Source organism: Myodes glareolus, chromosome 4 (assembly GCF_982192425.1).
Source record: "Myodes glareolus chromosome 4, mMyoGla1.1, whole genome shotgun sequence".
Taxonomy (NCBI): domain Eukaryota; kingdom Metazoa; phylum Chordata; class Mammalia; order Rodentia; family Cricetidae; genus Myodes; species Myodes glareolus.
The window spans coordinates 118,510,310-118,533,545 of NC_142029.1; the positions used below are offsets into that span (position 1 = coordinate 118,510,310).

Sequence of the window (23,236 nt, forward strand, 5' to 3'; positions counted from 1 at the left end):
CTTTCTGCAATTCAAAAGACTGAGCTACAACACAATATTTGCACACTAATATTTGTATATCATCATTGTGTTACTATACTCAACAAGTATATTTAATAACTTTTTAAAATAAGTAAGTATAAAATAATTTTTCTTCCTTTAAAATTGTTTATTATTACTGCTGTTTGTATGGTGTGTGTATGTGTGTGTGAAAGAGTGTGTGTGGTGTGTGTGTGTGTGTATGTGAGAGAGAGAGAGAGAGAGAGAGAGAGAGAGAGAGAGAGAGAGAGAGAGAGAGACAGAGTGAGTCAGCAGAGGTCAGAGAACAACTTTTAGGAGTTGATTCTCTCCTACTGTGGTTTGTGGGGATCGCATCCTGTCGGCAGGCTTGCACAGTAAGTACTTCTATCTGCCAAGCCATCTCTCTGGTCCCTAAAATAATTTTGCAGATCTTTAGTTTAAAGAGACTCTATGCCTTCTTGTTTGCTGCAGGCTTCACTGCGTCAAGCACTGTCCCAGGGACATACACTTGGTAACATCGCAAACTCGTCTTAGCCAGCTCATCTCTTCTGTTTGTAGACAGGTTTCCACCAGGCTGTATGTTCGAGTTATTTCTTTCCTCACCATGATACTGGCAAACAATTGTGAAGCATCTTGCAGTTTTCCAAAACTCTGTGCAGGTTTTCCCCATTTCTGATCATTGTTTGTTACATGGTGGAGATGTATGGCTATGCATGATTTATTGATCAGAAAGGAAAGGCTATAAATCCGGGAAGTCCCTTTTTAGAGTCTTCTGCGGATGTAGGCTCTGGACCAGAATATTACCTCCTAGCTTTTAGAATGTTGACAACATGTCTCTCTCTGTTAAACCTACCACTTCCTTCTGTATCCGAAGCTTTGCCTGGAGCTGAGTGTGAAGTTCAGTGGGAGCTCCCTATGCTTTGTTTGGTATACTTCGGACCGCACTGAAGTTTACATGGGACGGGGCTGGGAACTTACTTTAATGCCTGCATAACTTTCTATGGCATCTTTAAAATTCTACACTATGAATTGTGTTCTTACACATTTTATTACTCTCACAGTCAGTGCTGAAAGTCCTAACCAAACCCAAAGCATTTATTAAGAACAACTATGTCAAGATTCCTCAGGACCAAGCCTCCCAGTCTATAGTCTCCATCTCTTTAGCCTTTAGCAAAGCTGTTTGTTGAGCTCTCCAGCAAGGTAGAGTACAGCCATTTTTTTTTTATGTTCATTCCAGTAAGGGACCTGGAGTTTGATTCAAAAGAATGGTGTCAAAAGCAAAAAATTGAAGGACCATGTTCCAATAAGTTCAAATGACAATATCATAGATTGCATAATTTTTTCCCATGACTCTACTACAATTATACATGCATAATTTGTGTCACACAATTCTGTATGTAGTTTGATGTCCTCTCTGGTAAATGGATTGTAAAAATAAAGATGGTAAATACTATCTTCAACATTGAGTATGTCCCAGATACCAAACCCTATTGTAACTGACTTTGCAGCTATGAAATCTATTCAACACAAAAAGAAAAATCTCTTGTTCTTCCATGAAAATCCATGTAATAAGTGCACTTTGGGGTATCAGCTAGTCCTGCTGACAACGAATAGGAAAACTCTGCCATATTTGGTAAGAAGGTTCTGGACAGGACTGGGTTGGAGCCCTGTAGCCTCACCAAGCATTTCTCCAGTATATTTTCCTTACTATTGTCCCAGACCATCTGCATGTAAACAGGATTAGGGGTTACTGGGGAGTGACATGATTCCTAAGAAGTGGAGCTTCCTAAGTATTTGTTTAAAGCAGACCATTATCAAGCTCTGAAAATTTCCAGTGACAGGCACCTGGAACAGCAGTCTTCTGTTGATTGCTTCCCATTTGGTGGCAAACAAAGTGAATGTTTGTTATAAGAGTCTGGACAGGTTTTCTAGTTGGTCTTCTGATTCTTCAGGGATTTTCCCCGTGTTTTATAATAAGCTATCAGAGCACAATATATATGTGTTTTGCTGCTAAGAAAAAAAATGAATTGACAGACACTTTCTCCAGATAAGTCAGAAAAGCACTATTTGAACAAAGTGGAAATTGAACTGCTTTAAAGGCTGATCACAGCACCGATGTTCAAAGCTTTCAGACCATGTAATAGTTTTAAGTTCAGGTACACGGTATTGAAAGGATGAAGAAAGCAAGGCTGATTGGAGGAAGCGTGGAAAGTTAAAAGAAAAATGAAAAACTCTTATCAGCAAGAGCAAACTGGTAGGTTATGGGTTACCTGGCCACCTTTAAGGAGAAGTGACCTTTGAATTAATCACAGCAGCCAAAGGAACTTGGTAATGGTACAATCATAAAATGTTTTCCTATTTTCCAGGCTATCATTTACAGCTGCAAGCATACACACGGAAATGAAAATCCACCGAGGTGTAGCCAGCCATAGTTCAGCACCTATGGGCAAAATTGGAAATCTTTACTCCTTTTCATTGTCTGAAAAAAACATGTGAAGCCAAGAAAATTGGCATCTACCAAATGGAAAGTGACGGACTCAGTCGATGACTTTTATGCCGTAAAATCAGAGATGCTCAGCTTTATTAATTACCAGTGTCATAATCCCACAAGATGTTTGACTACTATCCTTTGCCTTGTAGCCAATAAACCAGTGAATGAGTCATTGCTATAAGGCTATTACACTAATAAAATAATACCAGGCAGAAAAAGCTATTTGCTGACTTGAGCTCTTGTTTATTGAGAATATAAAAAAAGTTGTTAAAACCTTGTAACTGTTCCCAAATTAATGGCTGGCATAGAAATACAAGTGCATAATTCAGGGCAAATATATTATATAAACACGAATCATTAAGAGTTTATTTAAGATTTTACCTAACTTTGAAAACAAGCAGTATTCAACACAGAGATTTAGTTCCTTAAGAAACAAATTCCTATTTTTGCTTCCATATTGCCTTCTCTCATATGTAAAAATTTCATATGAATATAGAGATTCACACAGTCTAAGGGATGGAAGTGAATTACTCTGAAACTCGAGTGTCTAAGGAAAGCTACTTGGAAGAGAAACTACATTTTTTTTTCCTCTGGGAAATGACTCAGCTGAGCCTGGGCAGTGTGAAGCACTGAACTGTGTCTAAGGGACAGTGCTTCCGAAGAAAGACAGTTTCTAAGAGCAGCTTAAATGGTACACAGAAAAGAATGAAGATGACAGATACCTGGGTTACACTGAGGTTTTAGAAAATTCTCATGACTTCTGAAAAGGCAATCTTGACATCTGTGGATGTTTGTTTCAAATAAAAACTATACAGGAGCATGCCAGAATTACCATGAGGATCTTTGTAAAATTAAATGGCAAAACAATTTTAATAGCAATTTAGAGGCACCTTGTATACATATTTAGCCTCTCTGCTGCAGAAAAACATGGGAGCTGTCTTGCATGGAGTTCTAGAACAACTCACATGTCTGAATTAACACAAGTGGGACTTGTTGATCATGAGAGTGTTGTATCCCTTGCAAGTTTGCTAAGGTTATTCAACAGGGTTTGGTGTGGCAAGTGAGTGAGCAGGGCTGGGAAGCATTCAGCATAGAGACTGTCAGGCCATTGGCTCTCCGAGTTCTGTTCACATTTGCCTTGTGGTTTACAGTCTTTGGATGCTGTCAGTCACCTCCCATCCCCACATGGAAAGAAGCATAAGTATTCTGATTGTCATTCTGGAAATGACTAAACTCCCTTTTTATACAAGCTGTTTATAGATGCAATATCCCATACCATAGCTTTCTTCTTTTGCAATCACATGGCTCTTTAAGCACCAATCCCTTTATATTGCTTATACAATTTCAGTAAGAGATAGGGAAAAGTAGAAGAGTTGATGGATATCAGGCTATTGGAAGGCTTCTTAAAGCCTTCAAGTTGTAGGCTTCCTTTGGACTGAGGGATTCCCTTGGCTAGCATTCAGCTGCTGCCTGCTTGGCAGAGCTTGAACTTAATGTGTTTCTGCTTCCTGTCCTGGTTCCCTCTCACACAGCAGGGAAACAGGTGTGACTCATGGTCCTTCCAAAGGTTGAGAAAAGTTCTCTGTCTGCTCCATGAATACTGCTTCCAAGATACTGATACCAAAGATTCCCTGACTTTCACTGTGGTTAGTGACATTCATGACCTCAACTTCACCACTCCTTTTGCAGAGGGTAGAACATCTGAGCTCTTGGTCTTTTGGTTCTCATTCTGTTTTGTTAAGTGTTAGTTTTAGTAACAAGTTTCAAACATGGAAAACACAGTAGTACACTTCTTTTAAATATTCAGCCGGGATTTCACATCTTAGCATTGTACCATGGACTCACTCCTCCGTGGAGCCTTTCTTCTTTGTCATTCTGTCCTAAAACTAGCTGTTCATTGTTCCAGAATAGACTGGGGGCATTACTTTATTCTTATAAAGCTTGTATTTCAGGAATTAATGACTGCTTACATCTTCTAGCTTTCGCATTATAATCTGATTTTAAGAAAGAATTAAATTAAAATTATATATTAATAAAAAAAGAGGCAAGGATGATTCTAGATGCCATAAATCAGTGATTCTCAACCTGTGGGTCATATTTTTGTGGGCAAACAACCCTTTCACAAGGGTCACCTAAGACCATTGGAGAACACAGATATTTACATAAAGAGTCATAACAGTAGCTAAATTATAGCTATGAAGTAGCAATAAAAATAATTTTGTGGTTGGTCACAGCATTGGCAACAGAGAGATCTCAGTTCTATACAACACGGAATCCGCTGACCTGCGAGGCAATTACTTAAGATGGAATTGAATTAAAAAATTCACCTCCTGTATGCATTGTGCACATGTCAGATACTTGGCAGTCATAGCTGGCTAGGACTTGCTACTCCCTCTGCTGCAGGCTACGCTGACATGCAGAGTTCACGCTATGATCACATGTGTGATGTTAGACTTTAATGTCAGCTTACCACACCCTAAAATCAGGGCATTGGGACCCTAAACTGAGGAGCCGACTTGAGTGCCTTAGCTGACTTGTGGTGATGACCCTAAATACGGCAGGGCATCGTGTTCTACCAGCAGCTCAGAGGAAGCACTCTTCTCCCTGGGTGTCCCCACTGTGTTGTGATTCTCTGTGGATACCAGAGCAGCATTTCCACTTCCTGGTTTGACTAAGGAACAGCTGCTCTGCGGGAACCCTCCAGGGGTTTGGTGCCAGACTGAGATGGCTGAGGCATCCAAACATGCACCAATTTGATAAATTCTCACACTCTATTTCTCTGTCTTGCTCTACATCTCTCCCCACACACCACTTCCATCACTCTTGTTCTGCTAAAGAACTCTGATGAACGCACAACATCATGATAGTATCAATAGTGGAAAGACAGAGAAAATAAACAAATGAAAGGCATAAAATTGTCTGCTGTCTTCTAAGATTTTGACTGTTGACTGGCTGTGGCCATTTGGTGTGGGAAGCCCTTCTGTCTATATGTTGCTTTTATTGGTTAATGAAGAAAAAAACTGGCTTGACCTATAGCATGGGAGAAGGAAGGCAGAATTAGAGAGAAGCCATAGAGCTGGCACTGGAGACAGATATGCTGAATCTTTGCTGGTAGGCCACAACCTCGTGGTGACGTACAGAATAATGGAGATAGGTTAAATTTAAATGTAAGAGTTAGCCAATAAGAAGCTAGAGCTAATAGGCCAAGTGGTGATTTAATTAATACAGTTTTTGTATGATTATTTCAGGCTAAGTGGCCAGGAATCAACAAGTGACCTCCTCTCTTCAACAGCCATTGAGGACAAACGATGACAAACCATCACAAATCAGTAGGGGAAGTGAAATAATATCTTTGAATTATTATTGTTATTTACTGGCAGTAGTGGGATTAAATCTAAGACTTGACTATGCCAGACAAGGACTCTGCCACTGAGTTATAGACCCAGCCCTGAGCCTTGCTTTTATTTCTTTATCTCTTTCTTTATTTTCCATCCTGGCTGCAATTTCCCGTCCTTTCTCTCCTCAAAATCTTGCTCCCCACCCTATGTCTGTCCCCATCCCTCAGTCCACTTCCCCTCCATTTCTGTTCAGGAAAGAGCAGGCCTAGCATGAGTATCAACAAAACACGGCATATCAAGCGGCAGTAAGAATAAATACCGCCCCATGTGTTAAGACTGGGAAAGGTGACCCAGTATGAGGAGCAGGCTCCCAAAAGCTAGCAAAAGTGTCTGAGACAGCCCCTGCTCCTCCTGTAGTCCTACATGAATATCAAGCTACATAACTATAACATCTATAAAGAGGGCCTTGGTCAGTCCCATGATTGTTGGCTCCCTGGTTGTCGGCTCAATCTCTGTGAGCTCCTATGAGCCCACATTAGTTGATTCTGTGGGTTTGCTTGTGATGTTCTTGACCCCTCTGAGTCTCACAATCCTTTCTCCTGGCCCTGCTGCAGGAATCCCCGAGCTCCACCTAATATTTGGTTGTGGGTCTGCATCTGTTTCCATCAGTTGCTGGATGAACTGAGCATTGCTTTAGACTCACTACCCAAAGTTTTTTTTTTTTTGAAGAGCAGAAGTCATTTTACAGACTCTCTCAGCTGTGACATAGGTCATAAACCCCATGAAGCCGGATGAGCAAACCTCATGTGAGCCCTGTATCCTGACTGAAGAAGAGAGCCTTCTGTGAGCCGTGGACCCTTTGTCATCTTTTGGACAAAGGGACAGAAGAGAAGAGTGAAGGTAGTGGCCAGAGACTTTGTCATCAGTGTAGACTCACATCCCACCACCTGGCGCACTTTATCAGACCTGCTCCACAGAACTCTCTGGCCAATCTGCTCTTAGGGTCTTCATTTCTTTATGATCGCTCCTGGGTCATGTGAGATGTTTTAGATCTATATGTGTCTCTGTTATTATCTCTCTTATTAGGGTGACCTCAGTCACAAACTCAGAAATGGTGTGGGACAATTATCTGTTTTCTGTCAATTATATTTTAAATAAACTCTGATTGGTCAGTAGCCAGGCAAGAAGGTGGGGCAACCAGACAGGAAGTAGAGGTGGGTCAAGTAGAACAGGAGAGTTTTGGAAAGGAGGAAACCCATCTACCTGTAGTCCTAGCCCAGACACAGAAGAAACCTCGCTGTGACTGCCTCACTGAAAAAGGTACCGAGCCACATGGCTATCACAGAGAAGAATAATGGACCAATCAGTTTATAACTAATGTGGACCTCTGTGTGATTTCTTTGGGACTTAATGACTGCAGGAACCAGGCAGGACAGAAAAACCTCAGTCAACACGGAAAGAGTAGAGAAAATTATATTTTTCTAATTTTACACTATCCATTCAAAATGAATGAGAGGAATGCTATGAAAGAATGCTATGAATCAGGAAACCAACAAAACTCAACAAATTATTTATTGTGTGTTCATGTGTGCATGTATGGGTGTGTTTATATATGTGTGTGTATGTGTCTACGTGTGTGTTATGTATGGCCGTGGACATTTGCATGTAGATAGAGGAGGACCTCTGGTGTCCTGTTCTATTGATATTTGCCCTATTATCTGGAGCAGGGGTCTCTCACTGGGCATGAAACTGGACTGGCAGCCAGTAAGCCCCAACTCTATCTGTCACAGTGATGGGCCACACCCAGGTTTTATGTGGGTGCCAAGCATTTGAACTCAGGTCCTCAGTTTTACACAGCAAACAATACACATAATTCATTAATCCTATAGTTTAAAAGCAGAAATAATTTTGTCCTGCACTGAAGGCTGCTCACCCTGCTCCAAGGGGAGCATCATGGCTGTGCAAACAGTGACAACGCTAGCATCACCCAGAGCTTTCTAATTGCTCATACTCTTATCTCTGACTGTTAAGCACTGAAATACTTGTGGGGAAGCACACAGGCTCGCTACACAAGTTCTTAATCCCTTAAGGCCATCATCTCTCATAGAAGCTCATTTCACATCTCAGCAGCTGCAAGCACAGACTGGAAACTGCCTTTAATGCAGCAGAGCACAGGCACAGAACTAACAGAATAAAGGGCTTACAGGTTCTCCTAATGAGATGAAGTTCAAACCATTCCTATTTCTGGAAATGGAAGCAGCTCTCTGCCGTTCTCCACAGAGCACACGACAGTGACCATCAGGACGCATTTCAGGGTATTTCAGCAGTTGGAGGGGAAGTTGACAGGAGTGTTTGTTTCAGGTGTGCAGTCAGTGACTGAGTGATTGATGCTGTTGGGTGCTTTTGTCATGTGCTTGGCAGGGTCATTTCATATAGGACTCTATAGAGCCCTGGCTGTAAAAATATTAGAATGTGTGTTTCAATGAGATGTTATCCACGGACTGAACTTTCAAAAGAACGTCAATGTTTTATACCTCACAATCAAACAAGGGCTTAATAGAGTTTCCATTAATAGAGTTTCCTCAAACTCTATTAATTGTGAATAGCAGCTCAAGGCTGGCTGTTACAGTGTACCGAGACAGTAGAGAATCGAGTGGAAGAACGGTACTGGACGCTTCAGATTGTGCAGACACACCTGTCTGTCACGCAGTGCTCACTTAATACAGAATGTGAAGAAAAGAAAAAGAGTTGAGCTGAAACCTCTTCACCCAGAGTCAAGCCAAAAGGAAAGCAGTCCACAAATACATCAGAGCCGGGCTTGCACACTGGTGCTCACGGTCACTGCAAAGATCTTGCCACCCCTAGATTGTTTAAGCTCCCACCAATTATTGAAACCCACATTTATCCTTTTTTGTAAACACCACAAAACTGACATTCTGAGCCTGAAGGGCAACCTCCAGCTTAGGGTTCATCAGCTCATACACAGGACATAGTGTCTGTTGGTGTGAGAAAGCAGTGAGGCGGACCCAGCTATTTTTAAGACTAAGAAAACACTTTCTGGGCGGGTGTAAAATGGTAAGTTCTGCTGCTCTAAGTCGAGTCTAACCACTTGTCTGGGACCCGTCTCTCCTAGGATGAAGGCATCAGTGTTTACGTGCTCAGGTTTTTTTTGTTGTTGTTGTTGTTCAGAAGTTACCTAAAATTTAGTGTTTCATTGCTTTCAGGACAAAAACCCACCAACAACCCCAATTTGTACTTAGTATCATGTGTTATTTGTCAAATTGTTTACATATTATTGATTAATGTTCATGAAGTTGTAAATGTATTTCCATAGGACTAAAAAAAGAATTTGCTTTCATCACTTTGAACTAAATAAAAAGAAACAAATACCCTTAAAAACAACAATAACAGCAACTCCAAAAGCACCTGCCTAAAGCTAGTGTTGTATCTTTTATTTGCTTGTTTTGATCATGGTCTGGAACTTATCATATAGAATGAACTGACTTCTAATTTCTTAGAAATTCTCCTGCCTCTGCCTCCCAAATTCTAAGGTTAAAAACTTAACCTACTACATCCAGCTCCCAACCTGCAGTTCCAAATCTGCAAGTCTTATTCGGAGAGACTCTCTGTATTCCTTTGCTCTGCTGGGCTTTTGACGCAGGTCCACACTTAGCCACTGTCTTAGGGTTTCTACTGCTGTAAAGAGGCACCATGACCATGGCAACTCTCATAAATGGAAAAAAAAAACCCACTTAATTGGGATGGTTTACATTTTCACAGGGTTAGATCATTATCATTACGGTGAGGAGCGTGGTGACTGGGAGCATGGCAGTGTGCAGGCAGATGTGGTGCTGGCTACATCTTGATGTACAGGCACCAGGAAGTGGTCTAAAATACTTGTGCATATATGAGACTTCAAAGCCTGCCTCCAAAGTGACACATTTCCTCCAACAAGTCCATTCCTATTCCTGCAAAGCCACATCTCCTAAGAGTGCCACTCCTATGAGCTGTGGGGGCCAATTACATTTAAAGTACCACAGCCACCAAGCACTGCTGCCCATAAAACACCTCTTTTGCATCTGAAACTGCCCAATGGCAACATCAGCTTCACATGATAGTATTTTAAAATGCATTTCCATGGATGCCTCACCTCTCCCTGAGCTTTCGGCCTCAGATCACTCTCCATGAATACAATAGAAAGAGCTTCCCGCCCAGCATGACTGGCAAACTGCTCAGCCAGCTCCTGCATTCTTACAGCGCTGGCTGCCCCAGGGCTTGGGCAGCTGTGCTCTGTTATACATATTGCTCTGTCTTCTAATTTGTGTCCTCAGATCTTGATCTTTGCATTTACTTTTGCTTATTTCTTTAGTGATCCAAGAGCTAAATCTCCAGGTAACAGTGGGTACTATTTAGGAAAAATAAGCATTTCCAGGAAAGCAAGTGCAAACTATTTCAAAAATTTACATTTATTTTTACTCTTTGCTTTATTCTTTTTTTTACAAGTATGATTTCACTTTTGAAAATTTGTCCCTTAGCATTTTCTTGCAGTCACCTATATTTAACAGTCACAGCCTGTAAGTAAATACCAGATTTGTGTACAAGTTGAATGAAGAGGCTCTGTAAAGTCTCTCTCGCACTGTCGTCTACCCGCATAGCTTACTGTGAAGGCTGAAATCAAGACTCCCTTCTTCAGGACAGAATTAACCCTTGGGCCAAGGTACCTAACTTGCGTAGAATTTTAGCTCCCAACCACACCCTTGACTGGGTGAACAACTGACAAACCATATCTGTTTGTACAGATTTCATTATTTTCACTTTATGTGTATGAGCATTTTGTTTGCATGTGTGTATGTGCATTATGCATGTAGGTACATTGGATCCTCTAGAACTAGTGTAAAATGCAGACTTGCCAGGATCCTTTGTAAGGCCAGCAAGTGTTTTTAACCATTGAGCCTTCTGTTCAGCCCCTTGACCAACCATATTAAATGGCACCGTCTCCCAGGACAACCACAGACTCAAGATGATGCAGATCAACACTGCATGACACTGGAGATGACAAACCTCATGATACTTTTTCACCGTCTTTCCTGAGCTGCAGGTGCAGGACTTCCAGTTGACAGTTCCGCAACCACAGTTGCCCCCACAGCGCTGCACGAGGAGGCATCTTGGGAAGAAGACTGCATTGGTCAACTTCAGCTCCTCCCTGAGATTGACCGAGTGATTCCTGGGAGTGCAGCTGTAACGCTTGACCTCATCGTTGAGCCTGTCCAGGTCCACTGTGGGCAAAGACACACAGGCAGCAAGTGCATGAGCAGACTTGAGCATAAGCAAAGACTCTGATATTAGATCAATTAATCTAATCAGAGATCACTAACGCAGGTGTTAAATTTGTCCTTGGGATCTTACTATGGTTGGAAAAAGCCAATTTCTCTTTTGATCCTACATGACATTCCAAATAACAACAAAATCATTAGCTGAAATTTGAATCTTCGCTCAGGTTACCCTATAACCTGTGCACGGGTAACATTTTTGAGACAGGTTTCATGTACCCAGGCTTGCCCTGAACTTGCGATATAGTTGAAAATGACTGAAGTCCTGATTCACTCACTTCCAGAGTGCTGGGATGACAAGCATGTCCCCCAAGATTTTGCCTTGGTATTTAAAAAATGATGCAAAAAGAAAAAAGAATTACACAACAAAATGGTTCAGAGGTAAGAAAATGGAACATTTGGCAATTCAAATTAATTTTCTTTATTTTTATCTTAAAAACCAAATAAACACACACCAAATCCCTGCCATTATTTAAATATAATCTGAATCTTATAGGGGTGACATTGGGATATTTGCTCTAATGTTGTCTAATAATTTCTGATATCGAAGTATTTACTAATAAACAATCAAAAAAAGTTTTATTTTTAATTCCAAAGCTGATCAAAGTACTAGTGAGAATGGTACTGTAGATAAGCAGATATGTAGATAAGATGCATGCGTGTACATGGAATTTTGGTTGGGGTATACAAGATGCATGTGTGTGCATGGAACATGGAATTTTGGTTGGGGTATACAAGATGCATGTGTGTACATGGAACATGGAATTTTGGTTGGGGTATACAAGATGCATGTGTGTGCATGAAATCCTAGATGGGGTAAACAATGTGTATGTGTGTACACGAAATTTTAGGTGGGGCAAACAAGATGCATGTGTGTGCATGGAATTTTAGGTGGGGCAAACAAGATGCATGTGTGTGCATGGAATCTTATGTGGGGTAAATAATGTGCAAGTGTGTGCATGGAATCCTAGGTGGGGTAAATAAGATTTATGTGTGTGCATGGATTCCTAGAGGCGGAGTAAACCAAACAATGTGTATGTTTGTTCATGGAATCCTAGATGGGGCAAACAAGATGCCCCATGTGTGTGCATGGAATCCTAGGTGGGGTAAACAAGATACATGTGTGTGCATGGAATCCTAGGTGGGGCAAACTATGTGTATGTGTGTGCACCAAATCCGCCTAAGTGGGGCAAACAACGTGCATGTGTGTGCATTGAATCATAGGTGGCAGTAGCGCCTTGCTCTTCAGAGAGGATGTGAATTTACCATATGTTTTCTTTCAGTGGAAAGCTGTTGGACAGCTTGGAGCCTCTGTTTCCTCCTCCAAAACATTTAAATATTTAAAAGGTTGAATGGAGTGGACCTATTATATGATGAACACTGGTTAATATTCTTTATCTTAATTCATTTGATTCTCTCCACTTTTACTTTTACTTCTTTAAAAAATCAATGGTTAAGACAAGATCTCCTGAGTAAATTGAGAGCTTGGGGACCTTGGGGGAGGGTTGAAGGGAGGAGGGGAGAGGCAGGGAGGGGAGCAGAGAAAAATGTAGAGTTCAATAAAAATCAATAAAAAAGTCCATGGTTAAAATAAGGAAAGAAAATGCCAGGTTTTCTTTTCTCTATTTCTTTTTTTTATAAGTAATTATTAAGTAATATGCTGAATGGGGATTACAATGAATTAAGAATGCTATACTAAACTTTTAAATCTAAGTTATTGTGATATTTAGTGCTGTCAGTTGACAGGGTTAATTGATAAGGTAAGATCCATCTTAAACATGGGTGGAAACATTCCTTGAGCAGGGATCCTGGATTCCCTAAATGAAAGATGATGTGAGCCTTAGCATTTGTTGCTGCTGACTCTTGTCTACGGATGCAGTGTGAACAGCAGCCTCCTCAAGCTCCTGCTGCTGTGGCTCCCCACAGTGATGGATCACAGTGTCACACTGTCAGCCAAAGCACAGTCAACTTTCCCAAGTTGCTTTGTGGTGGGGCATTTATTACAGCAGCAGAACAGTAGCCAAGACCATAAGTACGCACCTGTGTAGTTGTTGCATTGTAAAAGGTATTCTCAGAATCTGCAGCTGAATTCTCTGATTGGTGAACACCCCAATAATGTATTGCACAATTACAGTTAGAAGAAAATCCTGCCACCTGCTCTTAGCACCTTACCCTGTGCACCAGCCAGACTACTGCAGGAGAAATGTCACAGGTACTAGGCAGGCAATGCCATCCTCAGCACGCTAGCCTCTGCAAATGCCTTAGTCTTTACATAAACTGTTGAAGAGCAGGAAGGAGTGATTTCTGGGGCATAGACCAAAAGCCAAATGGTTCTGAGAGAAAGACAATTTAAAAAATGCACAGATATGAGCCAAGAGTCCATTAACTTCATACCATCAGAAAACGTCACTGAGAGTAAGACTGAATGACCATATGGCCAGGTGACCCTTGAATGGAAGTTAAATGGCACCTGGATTGATAGGCTGCCCTAAATGCCCTCTCAGATAGACAGCTGTGCTTTGATTCTCAAGGGCAGCTGTTATGTGCTGAGCCCAGGACACTGTGGGAACTCCATAAATGCTAAATAATCACGGCGCATAATTTACTGCTGTTTTTTCTTCCTTTGTAAAGACATGTCATAAGTTTAGCTATAATCAATCCAGCTTTAAATTGAATGAACTCTGTCTTGGGAAAGCAACCATTTTTATTGCTGCTAAATCCCTGCCAACAACTGCAAGCAAAAGAGGAAGGATTGCATAAACGGATTAAGAAGTGCAGCAGGCAGCCATTACAAGTGTCACCTTGAGATAAATACTCATGCTGGCCTGTGCATTATTGGGCTGCTAGACCAGGCTGAGATAGAGGGCTAAATCTGCTGCCAGTGATAATGACAATGCGCTTGTCCAACAGGAGAGAAAAGAGATGAAATTAACGTGGGGGTGGGTGGGTTCATGACACCCACAAAGGCAAAACCAGGGGCATAACCACACTGAGCTGATTCCTCACTGCAGCCTTGTGCTAGGAACTTCCACACATAACTACATTGCTTTGCCCCCCCCCCCCATCTTTTTTGGGAGAAAAATGAAAGTGAAGGGAATATAGGAAAGCTGCAGTTAATGCCCTTGCTTATTTTAGTCCATAGCCTAACAAGCAGAGGCCACTGGTGGAAGGAAGAAGACCAACACCACTGGACCTGTATCAGGCTTTCTTAACAGTCGCGGAACTGAAGATGCGATAGTGAGTGGCCACACACCCTCGCATGCAGGGTAGCTGAGCCAATTTGCTGCATGCCTTCTCCATGAGGTTCCTTCAGCAATCCAGGCAAAATACACAAGTCTAGGTCTCCTTGGAAAGACGCCCCCTTCCCCCGTGTTTCTTATGGCCATGCACTGCTCACTTCCACTTCTCGCATGAAGAGATTTACGCGGCTGCCAGTTAACGCATCCAGTCACTGTGACAGCTGTAGCACCAGGGGAGGGAGGCTGCAGAGGCGCTTCGCTTAGAACAACGCACAGATTCTTCTGACTGGCTGCAGATAAAGTGACAGCCCAGTCACATATATTCTGCACCATGTACGGAGTTTCTGGTCAGTACAGAGGTGAGCGAGAGCTCAAGGCTTCGGGTTTTCCGGCTGGAGGGAGCACTGCAGTGTGAGTTTCCCTGGGGACTGAAGAGAGGGGGCTGCCTTTCTTTTGCCGTTTCCATCTCTGTGGCTGAACAGCAAAAGAGCAGGAAGGATATTCCAGATTTAATTCAAATGCTCATCACTTTCATCTAATTTTCTTTATTTCACCAGATTTTTTAAAATATCGCTTTGGCATCAGTTAATGACCGGGTACTCTGCACTGATAACGCTCTATCTAGAAATGGTAAGAAGGTTCCAAGATGTAAACCTCCTTCCGAACATAGCGATCTGGGGTAGAATGTTGTCCTGTGGGTCAGGGTTAGGAAGTACCTCCTTACTATAACCTCAACCCTGTAGTGCAGCCCAAGTGTGCTGTGGTATGCAGTCCCTCTGTATTCTAGAATGAGGATATGAATGGACACCTCTGTCTCGTTTGTAATAGATGAGGGCTCAGGCAGGGGGCAAAGCCAGCCTGTCTTGTCCCTGTCTTTTAGACTAGTAGTGTGAGAAACTGTACCATGTTCTCATACATGACTGCATAAAACATCCATGTAAACTATGAACAAGCCTGAGTTTACTTTCATGGCAGAGAAAAGAAAATCTTTGAAAAATCAAGAAAGACAAAAACAAAACCCAAGTATCTCTGGTTCCTCTTTTAGTGATCTGCAGGTTTATTTCCCCTCCCTACTGTGTGGGTCCTGATGGGAGCAGCAGACACAGTTCATGTACAGTTCTTCTTTTAGAACCACATGACAGCCTCCAGTTGAAGCAGGGTCAAGCCAAAGAAAATACACCTCATCTTTATGCCAGATTTCTCTTTTCCTAAGAATTGACATTCAATAACTAACAACTCCATGAATGAATTGAGGAAATTATTCATATTCTTTTAGGCATAATCGTTCCAATCACACACAGAAGGAGAAATAATTCAAACCAGATCATTGTCTCATATGCTGGGATGCTCTTCTTTCTAACCTAACCTAGGAAGTGGTCTGAAAGGTGATTAATAAGAGCTGAGAAATCAGAGCTGTAGAATCAGCTGTTCCCTGGAGACAGCTGCAAGAAGATCCATGGCATCTAGGGCCTGGCTTCAAGGAGACTGCCTCTCAGATGGTCCACAGCCCTTGCTTAATGTGGACCATCACATCGAGCTGGTAGGAAGAGCTACTGAGGTGACACTGATGCTTCAGCTTAGACTTCTAGCCATGAGGTGAGAGAGTAAGTGAGTAATTGTATGACTGAACCAAGCAACCAGACGCTCTCCGCTGTTTCAAGGTCCATAACTTCCCCGGGAGAAGTCTATCCACTTCATGGGATTTACAATCTCACTGGGATTTTTCAGGTGCCCTTTTCTATAAATCATGCCCTAATTGTACAAACTATTTCTAAAGATCAATCAAAATTGGGAAAGAACCTCACAATTATTTCATAATTTTTGGAAGAAATTGGGATAATTTAAACTTAAAATCATGAAATGTTCTAAATTTCATAATTCCCTGTGTAGACTGAATATCCTAAAGAATAGAAACGTTTACCATTGGGGCAATAAAAATTAACCTACACACCATAATTCTCTCCAGTCAATTGCTGATTTCTGAAGTCAAAAATATCATGAAGCAGTGTGGTAATGGGAAGTTATTGAGCCCCTACACACTTATACTGGTTTCTTGCATATACTTGTATTGGTTTCAAGACAAGCCTTTACTTTGGATATTACTATCTCCATCTTTCAGATGTCAATAACTAGTAAATACTCACCCAAGATGTTGTAGGAAATAATTCTAGATAACAGAATGTCTGAAAGGCATTGAGTTAGACTTGAAGAATATTGACACCGTCATCAGACAGGTCTCTGACCCCTGGGAACGCTACCTGGGCAGATGTATGCAGCACATCTATGAAAACTAAGAAAATGAGTGAAGGGATGCTTAGGCATCAGGGGGTTTTCAAATATCCCACTTTTGCTGGAAACTCCTTCAGCCAATGGCCTTTGAGATGCTGGACCAGGTTGGGCATGGCTTTGGTTACTAAAAATGTGCATGCTTGCTAGCTTGTTCTTTTTGGCTGTTGGATTAGGTTCCTGTTAACCGCTCCTGCAGAGGACTGTGACCTGTGAATCTGTCAATCTGTCCCCCTAAATAAAGAACCCTTTAGTGTACTCAAGTCTGAGCTCGTATAGGACTACTCTACTCGTATTCCCTCTACATTTCCTCTACATCTGGCTGCTCATGTGGGTCCCAAATCCAAAAGGTCTGTGCACCCTCCCTCCCCCGGCAGCATTCCCAGTCTGGGCACATTTCTCAGGTCCATGGCCCACTTGCTGCTCCAGCTTCTCCAGCTGGTACCTAGGCTTCTTGACTTGCTTGCCAGGGCATACATTTCTTGCCAGCCCAGGCACTGCAATCCCTTGCCTATAAATGATACATTAAACAGAAAAGGATGGAAAATACCTCCAGAAAGAGATTGCATAACTCTTTATTAACCTTGAATTTTCTTAATACTGAGAAAAGAGTGATGGCAGCAGAGAGACATTGGATAATAGAAAAAACTTCTGAATAAAATCAGCTGATGTATTTCAAAGATATGTTGACTTCAGAATGGAAACCAGGAGATTTGCTATGTTGGGGAAGGGGTTTCACTCTTGTTTCCACAGGAGAAGAAAAGCTATGGATACCATCAAAATTAATATAGATTCGGTTTGAAAAAAAGAAACATCTTGAGACAGAGAAATGACAGCTCACCCACAGAGGTGACAACCATACAGGTGGTAAGAAAACCTCATAAGGGTTGTTCTTGTCTTTGCAGGAAAATATTCCCTTCAAAAAGTCAAGAGACCTTGAGCAATTAAACACCTAAAGAAAAAAGATAACTACCCAGAAAGAATCACCAAACAAAGAGAAATCTGACTTATGAGGACAGGTCATCTACAGGGTAAAATTTCATTACTTGAACACATATCTCTACCTCTTAGTAATTCTAATTTTTATACTTGATATCTGTTCTTATTGTATATAGTTTTGTATTGGGTTTGGAAGTCTTATTTAGACTAAAGAGGGAGGTGCTGGGAGAACTCCTCAACCAATGGCCTTTGAGATGCCAATACAGGTTGGATGTGGCTTTTGGTGCCAAAAAAACGTGTGTGCTTGCTCGCTTGCTCTTTTTGGCTGGTGAATTTGGTTCTTATTCCCTGCTTGTGTGGAGGACTGTGATCTGTGTGGAGTCTGCCCCCCACTAAATAAAGGACCCTTTAGTATACTCGATTCTGAGCTACTCCATTCACATTTCCTCTACACCTTTTCTTACCTTCAAGCCCACGATACTAAGCTTTAAACACCAATGAATTCCCCACAGCTTTGTAGCCAGAAAAGGCAGGTTCATGACATGGCTCTCTACTTAGAAAATGTCAGTGAACCTTTTTGAATTTGTTTCTCTTTCTACAAAAACAGAAATAATGATACTCTCATGCCATGCATTTATTTATCTTGAATGAATTCCCAATCTTTGAAGTCCAGGTCCAAATCCCTGCTCTCGGTAGGAATGACCCACATTAGTATAGCAGACAAATGAGGTCAGACTGAAAACAAAATCACCTTTCGGCAGAAGTAGCTGAGGAAAGAAGGGTCATGGCCACTTCCACCTAAATATCAGAGGGCTGCTGCCCAGGTGTGTTTAGTTTGATTTCATGTGACTTACACTCTTCTCTCAAGTAAAGACAACCAATGAGTCCAGTCTCCCGGCACCAGCAATTCCTGTAACATATATGCATGTATGCAGGGTCATGTCTCTTAAATCTTGGTGATCCATAGAGCAGACGAATGCTATGTTTGAGAGCTTAAGAAAAAGAAGCAAAGTTTAAGAGAGGAAATGAAATAATCCAAACAGTTCTAAAAAGTTTATGGGTATGGAATATCCTAGCAAGTTTCGTACTTGGAAATTCTTCTGTAAACTTTTAATGTGTGTGCCGATTATACAGCCACTAAAACCTGACAGTGTCTGGAGACTGTGCCTGAGACTCTCCAGATTACTGCATGACCTCAGATCCTTCCAGGGGATTGTACAGAGCTCAGAGAAGAAATGGATCTGCACAGACCTTTGCCAGCGAGTAAAATAAGCAGCAAGCACAATTTGCGGACCTGTGACTAGGTATGGGTATCCTGCCACTGTCGTGTCCTTACCCAGCTTGCAAAGAGTAGATACCATCATAGCTATTTTACAGTGGAGGAAATAGAATCAGGTAGGATTTCTCCAAAGGTACTGTTTTAAGATTTGAATTTGAATTGTATCACAGATTCACGTGGCTCCGAAGTCTTTTTTTTTTTTTTAATCCATAACATTCTTCTTCTTTTTTCCCCTATATTTCAGATTTAAGGGCAAACACTTTTTATACGGTGGCAACTTTTATCTGGTTGGTGTTTACCGTGTTTCAGGAAGTGACTTGTTAGAAAAGAAAATCTATTGAGGTATTTGGTCTCCAGTGCCTTTGAGTGGCCAGTTTACACAGAAGGCTGCAGAAACTACCATCTCAAGCCTGGCTGGCCCATCTAGAGAAAGCTGTAAGCACTTAGTTTCTCAAATATTTACTACTTCAGTACATTTGCAAACTTCACGATGTGACACATTCATTACATCTGATTTTCAGTTTCTTGTGCCTATTATTTACCTTACTTTAAAAATGAGAGTCAGATGTTTCTGAGATTTGAGCACAAGGTTATGAAAAATGAACAGAATTGATATTAGATCCTCAGAAACTGTGGGGAACAACTCCAAGGTTACCATGACTAGCCAGTTAGGGTCTTTAGAAGTAATATAGTACATCGTGTTGTTTGTGCCAAGCATCTGCTGCACTCAGTGTTACAGTACCGAGAGGGAGGAGCCTTGATGGTGAGCACACACAAAGCTGGCGGATTCTCTGGGGAGGAACATACTTTATTAGCAATTCATAGCTGCTCATCTGGAGCAGTCCAACACATCTGCTAATATTTTATACTCCCCTGATCACTGTGCATGTGCGCGCACGCACGTTTCTGTTGCTAGAGACTGAACTCAGGTCATTGCACATTCTAGGCAAGTGTGTTTACCACAGCTATTGTTTATTATTTTATTACAGCATTTACATCATGGGTAGGCTTTCCTTTTGCCACTGTGTTTTGGGCATTGCAATGACATTGTATTATCATTCTGATAAAGGAAGAAAACAAGTTTTCTCTCAAGAAGCAAGGAGCTAGCTCTCATTCGCATTGCTAACCTCCACAAGTATCCTTGTACTTAATATCCAAATTTAGTATAAACCTAGGACTGATTACCTTTAATTCATAAATGCCTAACTTCATTCTATGAGCTTAAAGGAATACACACTGCACCTAACTTCACAGTTACACCATTTAAATGAATCATAGTTGAGCTTCAATTAGACTACAGTGGTCACGCAGTGAGCTAGACAGTATTAAGCAGCTGCTCGCAAGAACATTCACATAATTTACCTAATTTTGTTACTCATTTGCATAACTATTAGAAAAAGTAAATGAAACTTGAATTAGAGAAGACTTTTTTTTCTTTTTAATTTCTGGGCATCTGCGATGTTGGAAGTATAAGACAGATATTATAGACCCAAAGTTGGGCTTTGGAACCATGGTCACCTACAGATTTCAATTAGATGTACTACCTCTCCTGTAATACCCTGGGAAACTGAAAGTTGAGAATATTAACTTCTTATATTCGCTGCAACCTTGTTTAGCCAGAGCTTATCCCCCTGGGAACTGGAGAGTGAATCTCTATGGTGCTCCTGGCTTGAACAGAGTTACTACCGGCCTAGATTTCCTCTCTGTCATGTTCACCTACTGCCCCCACCACCAGAGAAAGTAGAAGTAAATCATAACATTGGATTTCAAAATATTAACTGTTTTTGTGCCAGGTGTGGTGACCCACAACTGTGACCCCAAAACTGGGGAAGCTGAAGCAGGAAGAAAACTGTCAGGTTTAGGGTGGCTTGGGCAACAGAGTGACACCATATTTTCACACGCAGACACACACAAAGAGACACACAGACACACAGACACACACACACACGCAGGAGTCTGATTCACTACTATGTGAGTTCTTAGCTTCAGATGTGTCCTTGTCATACTCTATTACATTGTGTTATTTCCCTGTTACATTCTAGTTTCCATGACTCTTGCTCCTTAGAACCATGGGAAATGCCCCTTTTGATTCCTGTGGCAACAGGAAGAAAAGAAAAGGTACGTGATGAGTCAACAATGAGAAGTACTGAGACCGATTGCACCATCCTATAATCCCAGCTATGGGGGGTGCGGAGTCAGGAGGCTTTAATTTTGAGGCATTCCTTTCCTATCTCAACATAAGAAGTAAAAGGGGGGTTGGACAACCTAACTCAGGAAGCATGCTTGCTTAGCATTCTCAAGGCCCAGATATAGCACCCACCACCTTGAGACAAAAAGAAATTCTAGTTCTTTTCCTGTACAATATCATAAACACATTTCCTGTGGCAGTGGGGGAATTTCTTGGTTTTATCTCAAAGGAGGGGTCAGCACCCCATGTCTGCTTTTCTCTGTTCACGTCTTACTCACTGATCCTCCCTCGGCCATCACGACACAAGTATTGTCGTATTGCTTGTATTTTAAGTCCTAGAGGCAGAAAACACACGCTGAAATAGTAAACCCGCCTTCTGTTTCCTCTGTGGGACGACACACAGTTAGACCAGCACATTCATTCTGTGCAGGCCAGTGCTGACTTGGTAAGGTACATGAAAGGTATGAGTGAGTCCGCCATTGGGCTGTTTATATAAGAGGCTAGGGGACCCAAGCCAACAGGGGAGAGAAATGCCGTTTACTTTGCCACAAACATCAAGTACAACACTGCCTTGACTGCTCTGGCGAGGTCAGTTATTTCTGTAAGCAAGGGCATTCTCAGCGAAGTGACAGTCTGTCTATGGGTGAATTTCTACAGATTTTAGGAAAACACTGGGCTGAATGGCAGAAGAGAGCTAGGGGCAGAACACTTGTTAGATGTGTACAAGGCCCCGAGTACAGTCCTCAGGACTTCATCAGTTTTCCAATCATATATGAAATGCACGTTAGAGACGCAGACCGGATGCTCTCTTCATGTTGGCTTTCAGGACACCTCAAAGTCATCAGTGTCCATCTCTGCCCTCAAAGATTCTGAGGCAACATGTCTGGGTTGGGGTTAGGCAGCTGTATTTTATAACACATCCCATAAAATTATTGATTTGTGCAAAATAAAGATTCTACAAGGTCCTGGGATTGCTTATCCCATTAAAGAAACCACAAAGCTTTCTCTGTATTTGTTATGTCTCTCAAGTACTCATAACTTTGGATACAGCAGGGACAGGGTAAGGGACAACATGGGTTCACAAAGGAAGCGATGCACACATATTTCAGAACGGAAAGTTGGTACAGCTAGCTAAGTGTCACATTGTTACAGCTCTTTAGAGTTCCCTGAATAGCCCTCCTCACAAGCAGCTGATAGGTCCCAATAGGAACCAGAGACAGAAGAAAGATCAGTGATTTAAGAAAAAAAAGAAGAAGAAGAAAGAAAAGCCATATAAGCTTAGGATTTGAATCCAGGTCTCCTGTCTCCCATACAACATAATCTTCAGGGAAAAAAAAAAGCTCAGGATTAGTGATATCTAACATCCCCTCTCCCCCTCCAGCCCCCACCCTTCCCCCAGACCAGAGACAGTGTTTCTTTGTGTAGCCCCGGCTGTCCTGGAACTCACTCTGAGGACCAGATTGGCTTCATCACAGAGATCTGCCTGGCTGGGATGAAAGGCTTTTACTGTTTGCAGGGAAGAGACCCTGAGCACCTCCGTTCAGCAGCAGTTGTCCCTGAGAAGCCTGAAGGCAGGGTCCTACGCTACTGATTCTGTGTCTGAGACCATGTTTTCAAAATGTTTTCTGCTGGGCTTTTCAAGTCCTAGGTCTGCTGTCCTTCCTTAAGTGGTGACTAGTGGAGATCCACCAAATACAGTAACACCTTAAATAAACCAGTGCCATCTGTGAAATGAATCTAGCCTGAGCCCTGAGGATGTTCTTTCCTGTTACATGATCTGCACATGGCGCATCTCTATAACAGCAGGGTGCCTGCTCCTCTTTTGTCCTTCCTCCACCGTGTATGCTTTGTGTGTGAGATTTATGACCTAAGCCGGGAGCACAAAACCCTGACGTAAGTTTAGTAATTAGTCATTGGGGCTCAGCATTCTCGTAGGTTGTGTGGGAGCAGCCTGGACTCAGCCTGGAAACACCCTTGACATTACACAGTGTGGGAAACAGGCCATGTCTTGGCTGAACCCCTTCAGATATATGTGGCACAAACCCTCTGAGACTTGTTAGCAAAACTTAAACAAATCTTATCAAATAAAGCAAGTACCTTACAGGAATTTGATTAAAGGCAGCCATGTTGTTCTCTGATTCCCAGA

General features: G+C 41.9%; 1 protein-coding gene across 2 annotated transcripts in view; it reads right to left on the reverse strand.

Annotated features, from left to right (window-relative positions):
* Positions 1 to 23,236, reverse strand: part of Pdgfd (platelet derived growth factor D) — a 216,450-nt gene that overhangs the window by 3,693 nt on the left and 189,521 nt on the right. For both annotated transcript variants that reach the window (XM_048429250.3, XM_048429249.3), the window contains exon 7: positions 10,891 to 11,105. In XM_048429250.3, the coding sequence (XP_048285207.1) occupies positions 10,891 to 11,105 (215 nt within the window). The remainder of the gene's footprint in view (positions 1 to 10,890; positions 11,106 to 23,236) is intronic.